At 38.2% G+C, this 12,581-nt stretch overlaps 1 protein-coding gene across 2 annotated transcripts in view; it reads right to left on the bottom strand.

Moving 5' to 3' along the window:
• GPC6 (glypican 6) overlaps positions 1-12,581 on the bottom strand; it is a 709,793-nt gene that overhangs the window by 185,435 nt on the left and 511,777 nt on the right. For both annotated transcript variants that reach the window (XM_086880897.1, XM_086880898.1), the window contains exon 4: positions 5,316-5,481. In XM_086880897.1, the coding sequence (XP_086737023.1) occupies positions 5,316-5,481 (166 nt within the window). The remainder of the gene's footprint in view (positions 1-5,315; positions 5,482-12,581) is intronic.

Consider the following 12,581-nt stretch of genomic DNA (forward strand, 5'->3'; position numbering starts at 1 on the left):
AGCCACCGGAACCCTGGGCTGCACCCAAAGCAGTCTGGCCAGCACAGCAGGGGAGGGGATTCTGCCCCTTCAATCTGCTCTTCTGAGACCCCACCTGGAGTGCTGCCTCCAGCTCTGGTGTCCCCAACATAAGGACATGGAAAGGTTGGAGCAAATCCAGAGGACCACAAAGTTCATAAGAGGACTGGAGCGCCTTCCCTACAAGGACAGACTGAGTAAATTAGGGCTGTTCAGCTTGGAGAAGAGAAGGTTGCTTTGAGACCCATAAAAATCACAAGAAAATAGTAAAGGATTACTATTAGTATTATGAGCTGATTTTTCTCTGAACCGAAGTGAATCATAATGACACAGTTATTCTTTTAATAAGCCATTAAAAAGTCAAATCAGGGTGGCCTCTTGAAGCATTAAAAGGAAAACGTTTATCTTTGTGCTTACACAAGGACCAGAGAAAGCACAGAGACCCGAGGACTTTTGTAAGCAGTGAATGAAACTGATTGCATATTTTCATGACTGAAATTTTGACTAAGAGTAAGTAGTTAAGGTTTTGTTGGGCAGTTTTTCTGAAAATGATCGGGTTGCTCTAAGTGAGACCTGCATGGTATTCTCTGTCTCAGGAGAACTCCAAAGGTGCCTGAGCCATACTGATAGGAAGAAGAAAGGGATTCTTAAAGCACAAGAAGAGGAAAGTTAATTAGTAATGCAGAGCTGTTGTAATGGCAATAAGAAAAATCATTTTAACATTGGAAGGAGAATCTTTTTCTGAAGCCTTACAGATATGATTTTCTCCTCTGGTGAAGCCTGGCAGAATGGTGGCAGTAAGAGGTGTCTGGCTCTCAGCTTTGAAGGCCTTGAATCCTGCAGTGTGAATACACTGCACACTGATCTGCCTTACTACACAGCAGAGCTTGTCAAATATCGAACACACTCAGAGCAAAGCCACTTGCTCTCCACTCTAAGCAGAAGGGTGGCTTTGGACATTAACTCTTGGCTCCTTTTCACAGACAGGGATGCAATATCTGCTACTGCACAACTTCTGAAGTGTCTTCCAGTATGTCCTGCCTACTAAAACATGGGGGTAAGGTCGAGGTGAGTCTGATTTATCCTTGAATAATTTGTAGGAAAAAAGAGATGTTCCATTTCTGCTATTATAAATAGCCATGCAGTGTCAAACCTCCATGTATTGCATTTGAAACACTACTACACAGGCATTATACTTTGTCACTAAGTACAGCAACAATGCATTTATCAATTACTCTAGATTTCCACAAAAAAAAAAAAGCTCAGATACAGTAATTGCGATGATTAAAACAACTACCTGGATTTTTACTCTTCTGTAAAGAATTACTGAATTGTGCTGAATTACTTATATAAGGATTGTAATATTTGGCCCACAATCTTGCTAGATTTTCAGGTTTCATCTGTTTTTTTTTTTTCTCAAGACAGAAGAAATTTAATGCTAATTGTGAAAGAAATCCTCTAAAAAAACAAATGGGTTATGGACACTGCCATCCTGAACCTGTTATTAAGGCAGCTGTCAGAACGAGATGCACTTGCTTCCATGGAAATAATCTTTTTACAGCTGTTGATTCTGAAGCTCAGTGAGGTTACCAAGTGAAAGTGTGCAGTCCACTGAGGTGGGCACATTCCTCAGCTGACACTCTTGCTTGAGAAAAAGAGCAGTTGAAGAGAAATAAATGACCAATTATAGGGAAAGCTAAGGTTAAGGAAAGTCAAAGAATCTCCAGACAGGATCAGGGACTTAAATACAGGTTAGTAAGAGAAAGAGGAGTAACAGCATTGCTAAAATTGAATGTCATTCCCTAAGATACAGGGCTTTAAATTTTTGTTAGTGGGTATAATTTTATCCATCTCTTCTGTTTCTGTGACAGAATGAACAGTGGGATGCCTGATTCTTATTGCTATTAATTGGTATTCTCTCCATGGAGAGAAGCGTAATTTTGACTATACCTGTTGGGCCATGAGACAGAGAAAATCCCCTTTTCCCCACTCCACAGAATCAGTCAGCTCCTCCCTGAGGCGATCTTCCTCAGCAGCACAGTTCCTCTGCTCACGCTTTTTTATCTTTCATTTGCTAATTTTGCTTGAGATGGGTGCAGAGGAGATTATGATGGGTAACTGACAGGCAAAACATCAGAAGCAAGCTTTGCAAAATACACATTTTCAAAGTCAGTGTGACAGGTTTACTTTTAAATACCTCTTAAATATTTTATATAGATACCTGGAAGGAGCATTTTGTCATTACAGTTTTATAATTATAATATGATATTAAAGACTGTCTTCCTTTCTCAGGCAAAATTCTGAGTTGCAGATGATCTGTCTGAACGAGATGTGTTACATTTGGTTTTTATCACACCGTAATAAAGGCAACAAAATACAAAAAGCCTATAATGAAACATTACACAAAAAGGACACAGACTTTAAGGTGACAAAACCAGGAAATATATAATAAGCCATGTGTCATGCTTTTGCAGCTGTTTCACCTCTTACCAATTTTCACAGTCTATAAAATCTTGGAAAGCACCAGATGTTTAGGGGAAGTTGTCACACTCTCCCTAGCTTTGAAAGTAGAGGCAAGATTTATTAGTGCCATATATATGTGATTTCAGTCCTGACTTCTATATTTATAAAGTAGGTGAAACATGCAAGACATCCTGTTGTCAAACAGCCCATTTACTTTCCTCTGCTCCTCCTCACGTGCAGATCTTGCCTGCTGCTGGACCATTGCTGTTACTCCAGAACAGTATCAGGACGTGCAGTCCAAAGCACAGGATTTACTTAGTTACTGACAAACATATCTGAGAGTTTTCTCCTGGTACCGACTTCTGTCAAAACAACCTTGAAATGCTCAGATTATGAACTAAGCCAAACTATTTTGCAATGCACAGATTATGAGCTAAGCAAAACTATCTTGTGTATGAATATGCACTAACATTTGGGATTCCTGCCTAGGCAGAGACTGTTAATGCACAAAATTATCTTTATTTTTTTTTCTGCTAGTGCATGGTTCCTAGTACTGGAACAGGGATAAAAACTGCTCATGCATAATTTCTAATCTTTCATAGCTCAGCGGTGCTGTAAAATGCTACTGCTCGTTTTAATTCAGTGAGTAGAAGTTTTGTTGTGTTTACCACTAAGGGAATTGCATGTGTTATTAGAAAGCCTCTGACAGCTGTCAGAGACAGAGACAACTTGCCTCATTTCAGTCTTTCATAAAGGAAGGACCCTCATCTTCAGCAAAGCTGTCAGAGGCCTGAAAAATGGGATAAAACAGAATACCTTTTCCAAACACATGAAAATCTCTGTATCTCCTCTATTTTCTTCTCCATAAAGTTACAGAGGGAAAGTTGCATAGATACAAGTTGTATAGTTGTAGTTAGAAGAAAGAGGAAATATGATTTGATGTATTTGTACTGTATATTGTCTTGTCATCACTGACCTGCAGGGATAATTGCACAGTAGCCTGCCTGACATGGTATTTAATAAATTAATACTATGTTTTAACATAACATACAAGCTTTCATGCAGTTTTTATTTTCTGAGAGCAAGAACAATCAAAATCAGAGTGATTTTGATGAAGGCAAGGGCTTTGCAGAAAAGACTCTGAAAGTCTGAATCTGCAAGCATTTCCACACTTTCCAACACATCTCACCATGCCCAGGACTCTCACAGAATTTAAAGCACCAGAAAAGGAAATCTTCTCTTAACATCTCAAACCTTAAATTCCAGCTTTTGATTTAAACAGGTGCTTGCCTTAATAAAAACTCTGTTGTTTATTTTAGTTCAAATGTTTGTTTGGTTTTTTTTCTTAAAAGCCTACATTATTTTTTTGATCAGAATTAGTGACTTTTCAGCACTTGCTTATTATTCAATGTCAAGGAAAGTAGCTTATGCAGTGTCCTTATCAAAGTAGAATTGTTTTCCCATCAGCTCCTATGTAGCTTTCTGATGATCAGATTCTCCTTTTTACTCCAGTAATTCCATGGGTATCCCTCCATACAGCATTGTTTCTGATGTCAACTCCTTTAACCAGTACAGGAGACTGGGAAGGCAAGTGTATCTGCATCATTTGTTTAATATTGTTGTTTGCATGCTATTTTTATAGCATGCTCAATGCTCGTTTTCACTTTTCATACTCTGATTCATTTTTCATCCTGTTTTCTTCTTCCTATCCATCTTGCACTGCTGAGTAAAGCAAAAATCCATGAATGAGTCAGAGTCAAATTTTCAAAGTCACTTTGGTCAGTGGGGTTTGAAATTAAGCCGAATGAGATTGCTTATGTTTTATCTTTCCAAAAACAGAAAATAGATTTCCTTTCTTCAGCTGCAATAAAAAAAGTTTTATCCCATTTTTTTCCAGCTGCATTTATTTTTCTGAAATCCAGTCTAGACTATGACACTCATTAGTGTCTAGGCTAACTAGCTGTTCCATTCCTTCCATATTATCATCAGCCTTGTCTAATTGTCATCCTATCCTATCACCAAAAGCAACTTAAAAGTAATATTTTTTGTTATATGTTACTCTTCTGGGAGGTTGATTTTTTGGTGTTTTTTTGGGTCGTGGATTTTTTTGGCATTTTTTTGTTGTTGTTTTTTTGTTTTGCTTTGTTTTGCTACAGGACAGCTGAATGGCTCTTTAAGGGACATTTCTTTCTTTTTATATTCTTAGTTTATTTGAGTGAAGATTTATGCGAATAAACTGTGGGAACAGTTTTCCTTAAATATATATTCTATGTTCCATTCTAACATTAGGTTGCATGTTTGGTACTTCCTATTCAGTACACTGGAAGGGAGACATTAGCATATTTTAATCAAGAATGAGGAATTAATAATTTCTCATATATGTAAATCTTAAAGCTTTTTGACTATGTACCACCAGAATTAAGCGCAGCAGCTGTTGTGATTTATGTTGACTGGATGTTATACAATGTTATCTTCTCGGCTTGCAAGAGCCTAGTTTTCAGTTGTAATACATACTATTTCTGCCATGTTAAGCTTGTTATCAAATCCTCAACCAAATCTTTCTCAACATTTCCCATAGCATGTAATAATTCAGCTCAGGAGCTGTAACACCACACCATTCCTTTGGAAATATGAAATGTGAAATGTGGCTGGCTTAGGGCAGGGAGAGAGCAGCCATTTCTTACTGCAAGCCAAGAAGTTCAATTAGAAAGTGAGCTGCATCTGCAGTTGCTTCATCCCAAATATTGACCAACAGTGTCTTCTAACCTCACAGAACCCTGAGGCGATTTGATATCACCAGTGTTTCCTTCCGCTAATATTTAAACTCTTCTTACCTATGAACAGATTCCACTCAGTATCCAAATCAGCCTGATTTGCCAGGCAGCCCTTCATTACATTGAGGCAATAGTTGTTGCAAGGTTTCACAGTGGGAAGTCCTCTGCAGTAAGGGCAGTACAACATCTTCATTAACGCCCGGATGCACCCTGGGGTGGGACTGACCTGCAGAGTTTAAGGCAGGGAAAGAAAAAGAAAAAGGAGGAAATCAATCTCCTGTTCTGTGAATTTCGGGATGGCTGAGATTATGTCTCTCAAAGTGCAGAAGGGGCAATTTGTGAAAAGAGCTCAGCCCTTAATAACACCCTCCTGTAAAACTAATCGATTCCTGCCAATTATCTTCATTTAGCACAGCAGTGACTTTCAGGAATGCAGAAATCAACACTCCCCTACTGATAGCAGTGCTTGCCTCCCCAGCCCTCCCACACAAAATCTCCTGGAAAAGCGAAGGAAAAACATCCAGGGAATCAACTGGGTAGTAACTGACTGATCCTAGCGCGGAGGATCCTGAGGAGACTTCTCACTCTTCCTATGCAAGCTAGAAATGTCAGTCACACCAGCACTGGATTAAAATCTCCTCTTTATTAAAGTGCAGTAAATCCAGGATAATCTTGATGGTCTCTATAAATTTATTCAGAACTACATGATGACAAAGGGATATCATTCTGTTTCCAGACAAAAATACCCTTATTTCTTCTCAGACAAATTCATAAAGAGATCGGACAGTTTGTTTGGGGTTTTTATTTTTTTTTTAATATGCTTTCAACATCTCAAGTGACAAAAAGCATTATAGACAATAGTGCACACTAGGTACTACCCAGATTAGCGTCTTGTCATGGTGCAGTGGAGCACAAGTATCTCATGGTGGAGTGACAATCTAGAGCAATGACAAAGAGCTGCAGGTTCCTCAGTGATTTCAAAATTCCTGGACAGGAGATTGCAAAGCAATGACACTCCTTTCACTCAACCTGTTGGTTTATGAATAAATGCAACACCACTGATATGAATTTGAAGGGATTAAACTATTTTTCCGTAATCATGTTAACTTGGGCTGAAAGCATGAATCTAACTTTGCACTATAGTGGTACAGGCTGAACTGATTGATGTTGTTTGTATTATCAGCATTGTACTAAAATTGTGTTTCTTTTTTCCCTGGAATTTGTTTCTCCCTTTTTGATGTTAAATCATTGATTTTTAGAGAACTATACAGAAAATAGTCTTTACACAGGACATTTTTAAATTAAAATGGTTCTGAGATATAGCACATGCTTCTGAATATGTTCAGAAGGGATTTTTGCTTTAGTTTCCTAGCAGAACACTGATGGTATGTGTGAAGGTATATTTATCCATCCTTTTCCAATAGCTTTTGAACCATCAGCCAGTTTCAATCAAATTTAACTGAGTACTTCAGGTCTCAGTACATTAAGAGCTTACATGTTTTTTTCTTTTAAATAGACAGCTGGGAGACAAAGAGGAGAGAGGCTCTATTATTGCCTTTACTGAGGAAAAGGGTGAAACATGAGGTCAGTTCCTCATAGATATCAAAGAATCCACATTGAAAATGATGCTGTGAATGACCTGTTGGTTAGAAAAAGCACAAGGAGAAACTTCAACCTTATTGAACAGCAGAAAATCCAAATTCAAAAAAAGGTGGACTTTATTATTTTCACTACTTAGAACTACTTTTTCGAGTCACTTATCCAACTACTGTATACCTCCAAAGCTAGAACAGGTCAATTTTTACAAAGAGACTAGCACCAAACAAGAAAGTAAGCAGAATACATATATGTACAGACAACAACAGAATCTTCAAATTTACATTGAAATTGCTGCTTAAAGCCAGGGATACTTCCCTCTGTGTGTACTGAGAGTTTTATCAGCTAGGTTCTTTTCATGCTTAAAGTTATGCTGCTTCCCAGTTCCTGTAGTCTTGTCAATGCCTGGTTATCAGCACCTAGCTGACCCCTAAATTCAGCTAGAATCCACATGGATGTTTTCCCATCTGCATCTTCCCAAATCCACTTTGGTACTTGTGCTGACATATACCCATAAGATCTTGATCTTACACAAAAACTTCTTGCCAATCTAATTCTTGAAAAGACATCTAAAAGAGAGAAGACAGTCCCTGTCTTTATATTATATATTACTTTTCTTATATTGTCTGTATATAAAGCAAATACCATCCATATTTATGTGAGCCGTATTTTATTACAAGAGCAATCTGAGAGGAGACTAGCTATCATGCTTCACTCGGCCAGAAACCCAGATCATGTCCCAGATCTGCTAGGACAGGACCTTAAATACCAGTTAGAGTACCTATTTACACAGGCCCTGTGAATCTTGAATTCTCATCACATTGCACAACTGATTTAACAGAGTATTTCTGCTCACACTCCACTGTGAAGTAGCCAGGATAGCTTCCAACCACTCAAAAAGAATGGGCAGGACCCAGGTGTCTCATATCTTGTCTGAGTGTCTTAATATCTCTCATGCAACTTGGTGGAATCATTAACAGCATTTTACAAGAAAGAAAGGTGCTCTGCTTATATTAGGAGTGAAGTAATAGGTTTTTTTAAGAGAAGAAGCCAAGAGGTGGGGTTCAGGCAAAGAGCAGATGGAGAAGGTTTCTACAGAAGCCTCTGTCATATAATTTCTATCTGCATCTGACTTATCTGCATCATCTTCTGCCACAGACTAACACAAGCAGATCCTTGCTGATCAAGCTGGATGTTGCAGAACTTGGTTTCAGAATATGCTACACTGGTGGCACAAAATGCAAGCATAGATGAATTGCTGTGCCTGCTGGCTGACATTCACTTTGCTTACTGCTCGCACCTTCTGCTCTAAGCTGGCCACATCCCATACTACCACACTGTACTGGCACTGAGTCTCCTCTGGGCTCCACTTAGTGTCTGAGTGACTAAAATACACAATTATTTTGTGTGGTTGTTTTTCAGCTCAGAGTGTTCGGAATAATAGGAGTCAGCAGTGCAGGCAGTGGGAGTAAAAGGAAGTGAAATATAATGTTGTGTATTTTGAAGTGAGGCTGGAGGTTTCATAGTGCTTAGACTATACTCTGCTTAGAGTTGAAAGAAGGGAGGGGGCCACAATAAGACAGATAGCTTCATGCAGGTCTCTGGAGGCAGTGTCTGTCCTGCCAAAAGTGTACTGCATGGAGAGACAGGTGGAGAGGTCCAAACCACATCTTTGAAGAGGGATAACAATTAAACTGTGACCCAAGCAAGGGATGAGCCCTGTTCTCAATCCTGCTCCATATTCAGCTGTCACTTAGCAGTATTGATGTGCCTTTAGGTACCCAAACTGTGGCTCAGGGAAATATTACCAATAGTATGGCTAGTTTAGAAGTCTGAAGGCTAAAAGTTAAATCCTGCATTACAGCAGTTAAGTGCCTTTGTGAACCTAGTCTTCAGTGAGCAGTCAGGTTTCACTTCTCAGCTTCAGCTGGCTTTTCTGCACCTTTATTTTCAAAGAATACAGTCAGGTCTTTTTCTTCCTTCAACAGCAGCTGAATTATCTTTCATGCAAAAAATAATCAAATTTTACTCTAATATTCTAAAATCTTGGTAAGAACCCAAATACAAAAGAAATCCAGCTTAGAGTGTGAATATTTCAGAAAGCTATGAACTCATGAAATCTGGAGATTATCACAGAAAGTTGATTTTCAACCACCTTCTTGCTGCTGAGTAATGAAATGCTTTCCAAAAGCCCATTCCTCATTTCCATCTTAAAAAAAAATAAAATTCAGAGCCTCTTACATCTAAGTACTTTCCTCCAGACCAGCCAAAAAGCAGATATCAATTTCATTCAGAGGTATTTGAAACCTCAAAATCCTCGTTTCCTGAGGAAAGCTGTTCCTGAGCTCAGGAGTTTCAGTGTTTTTTCTGTAAGTAACATTTGTGTATGGGTACAGCTTGATTTTTTCCTGTCTTTTCAAACACATTGCAATTGGCTCTACGATAATTGTAGCAGAGAAATTTGCACAGACTTCAAAGTTTAGAAATAACTGGTTCATACGTAAATCATATAAATCAGTCAGATCACACTGAATGACATAACTGGGGAGACTGCTATAGAGGAGTCATTAATTATAGCATGCTGTCTCCCTGACTGACTAGGACAGCTTCATTCCAGCATAAGCATGCATGGAATACAGCACATCAGAAAAGTGCCTTTCTGAGCTTTGATTGAGCCTAGTAGCTTCAGGACATGTTACATTACTGCATTTTGTAACACTTTCTGACAACTTCAGCTTTACCTAAATGCATGTTTTTGCATACATGCAAAACTCCCCAAAAGCAATATTCTTAAGGGCTTCATTACTGAACACTTGTTTTCCCCCTTCAGAAAGTCTAGGAGGAATATTATTTCATCTAGAAGACAGATTTTGCAATGGTGAACTTGCAAATATAAATAATTGAGGAGAGAACTTTGGGTAAAGGCCAGGAAATGTTACTTTCTTGTAACACTGCATTTGCAGACTGCTTTGTTATGTGTTTGACCTGTTTTTATAATCAAAATCCTTGGCTTTGTCAAGTATACAAACAGAAACCTTTTTCTTCTGATACAAAAAACCAGAGAAACTGATTAAACAACTGGTCATCATTAGAAGGATCATATGTGTTGAGACACAGTTTTTCTTTTACTTATAGGAGATTTCTTACCAAAGTAGCTGGTATACATTGTCTGGTAATCAGGTAAGGATGTTCTTCCAAAGTTAAATTGAATGCACCCAAACTCACAGAGTAAATCCATATTGCCATACTTAATTCCAGATCCTGTCATTTCTTGGCATAAAATAAAATTTGTCAAATATGAGCAAAATGAATCACTACAGACCACATTAGGGAACACACATACTTCCTACACTTCCCTTGCACCCAAAGGAACTCCTCCTATCTGAAACCACAGAGTCACTCTTTAGCATGAAGAGCTGGTGGGGGACTGCAGGGAGAAACTATCCAATCTAGCCAATTGGCCAAGGAAATAGATACTCTTCAAAAATACCTCTACACTAGAACAGCCCATAGTATAAGGGAGAATAGGATTAGATTTTATTTTTCAGAAGCTTTACAAATGCACTAACAATCAAGCTGCTGGATTAAAACTGGAAATTTCTACTTCCTTCGCATTTGGTGTTCAAAATGAGGGTGAGGTATATTCCTGCAATTCTATGCAAATCATTCATAAGTGGAGAGAACTTTGAAAGGAATCACTGTTTTTAACATTTGAATATTGGCTAAATCGTACAGCTTTCCACTCAGCAAGCTGATGTATGTCCAGCAAAGGAATGGTGCACTAAGAAATTGAGGTGCTGGCATCCTTAAATTATTTTTTGGATCTCTGTGCATCTATAGTCCATCTATCTAATGACAGAAAAATTATTAAGTTTCCCTATCATAATTTTATTCCTTATAAGTAATTTTCTCAAGAGTTTATGCAATACTAGAGTCACAGACTCATGGAATATGTTGAGCTGGGAAGGATCCATCAGGATCACTGAGTACAACGCCTGGCCCTGCACAGGACCATTCCCAAGAATAACACCGTGTGCCTGAGAGCATTGGCCAAAAGCTTTTTGAACTCTGTCAGGCTGGTGCTGTGACCACTGCCCTGGGGAGCCTGTTCAGTGCCCAGCCACATAGAACCTTTTCCCTGATATCCAACCTAAACCTCCCCTGACAGAGCTTCAGGCCATTCCCTCAGTCCTGTCACTGTCACCAAAGAGAAGAGATCAGTGTCTGCCCATCTCCTTCCCCTCACGAGGAAGCTGTAACTGCAATGGGGTCTCCCCTCAGTCTCCTTCAGGCTGAACAGACCAAGTGAGCCCAGCTGCTCCTCACAAGGCTTCGCCTCTAGCCCCTTCACCATCCTTGCATAATGAAATGCTTATGTATGTGGCCAGACATAAGAGTTTTAACTTGCATACATTAGAATGTCTTGACTAACTCCAAGAAGTATTCCTGTATTCTTTTACCAGAAAGCTAATCTATTGAGAACTCTATGCTATAATTCTAGGTATTCCTGTCCCAAAATCCTCCACAGTTTAATTCTAGCATTTCTATCAAATATTCTACTTAAAAATCAAAGGGGACATAGGGATTAGTTGTTCACGCTTGTGATTTCAGAAGAGAAAGAGAAAGAAAAACCTTTAATTAAGAATTGCATTCAATGTGCTAGTACTGAGGAAATTTCTCCTAAGCACAAAACCCATAATTTCTGATCACCTATCACAATAGTGATGTAACCAGGATCAGACTGAGATGTATCACAAAGCATGCTATATAGGGCGCACAAGATTATTAGAAACCTTTGGATCACACATCCAAAGAGCTTTTTCTTTAATTTCATCTTTAATTAACTTCAGGACAATGACTAAAGTTCACCCAATCAGTGACTATTTTCTGCCATATACCTTTGACATTATCTTCTCCACATGTTACAATTACTCCCTATTGATTTTTTGTTGTTGTTGTTTTTTATTACTGGGAAAAGCAGGTAAAGCTTAGCTGGTAATGATGGTTTTATTCCTTTTGCTCTTTTCTTTAGAGAAGATCTGCTCACTGTTGGATCCAAGTAATTAAATTTTCTTTTTGTCCATGTTTTGGCTGTTTTTATGAACACTGTTATTGCTGATTTAATTTAACAGTCAAGGTATCAAGAAAGTTCTTTTCAGCGGATTTCAGCTGAAAATATGTCTGTATGCATCCAATTAGAACTACATAGAAATATTCATAAGATTTTGAATGCTCTATTGAAGTACTTCTCATTGCTTCAGACTGGCTCACAGAAGCTAAGACCTCAGTTCACTGCTTTTATAGCACAATCTGATATAAAAATGGAAGTACTGCATCAGCCATACTCAGTTGGGAATTTATGTTGTAGAAGGTCAATTTGAGAATATTTGCTTATATCAACCAAATCTCTAGTCTAATACTTACCTCCTGAAGACAAAAATAGGTATCTTTTTAACAGTTTCATCCCAGATTGAAAGCTAGAAGAGCTGGTTTAAGTACTACAACTTTGTCCTAGTGTCTATGACTTTGTGCTTGAATTATATCAAACTAAAAATAAAAAACTACAGCCCTTTAAACAGCTGAAAGATTTCCACAATCCTGGGATAGTATATCCCATTAATATGGAGAGATAAAACATGGTCATTTTAATTTTAATATATTAATATCTCAGAAAATATTTTTCTAGCAAATGTATAATGGACAGTTCAAGATGTTCATTAAATAATTAGA

The sequence above is a fragment of the Cyanistes caeruleus genome, chromosome 3 (genome assembly GCF_971803275.1).
Source record: "Cyanistes caeruleus chromosome 3, bCyaCae1.hap1.1, whole genome shotgun sequence".
Lineage (NCBI taxonomy): Eukaryota > Metazoa > Chordata > Aves > Passeriformes > Paridae > Cyanistes > Cyanistes caeruleus.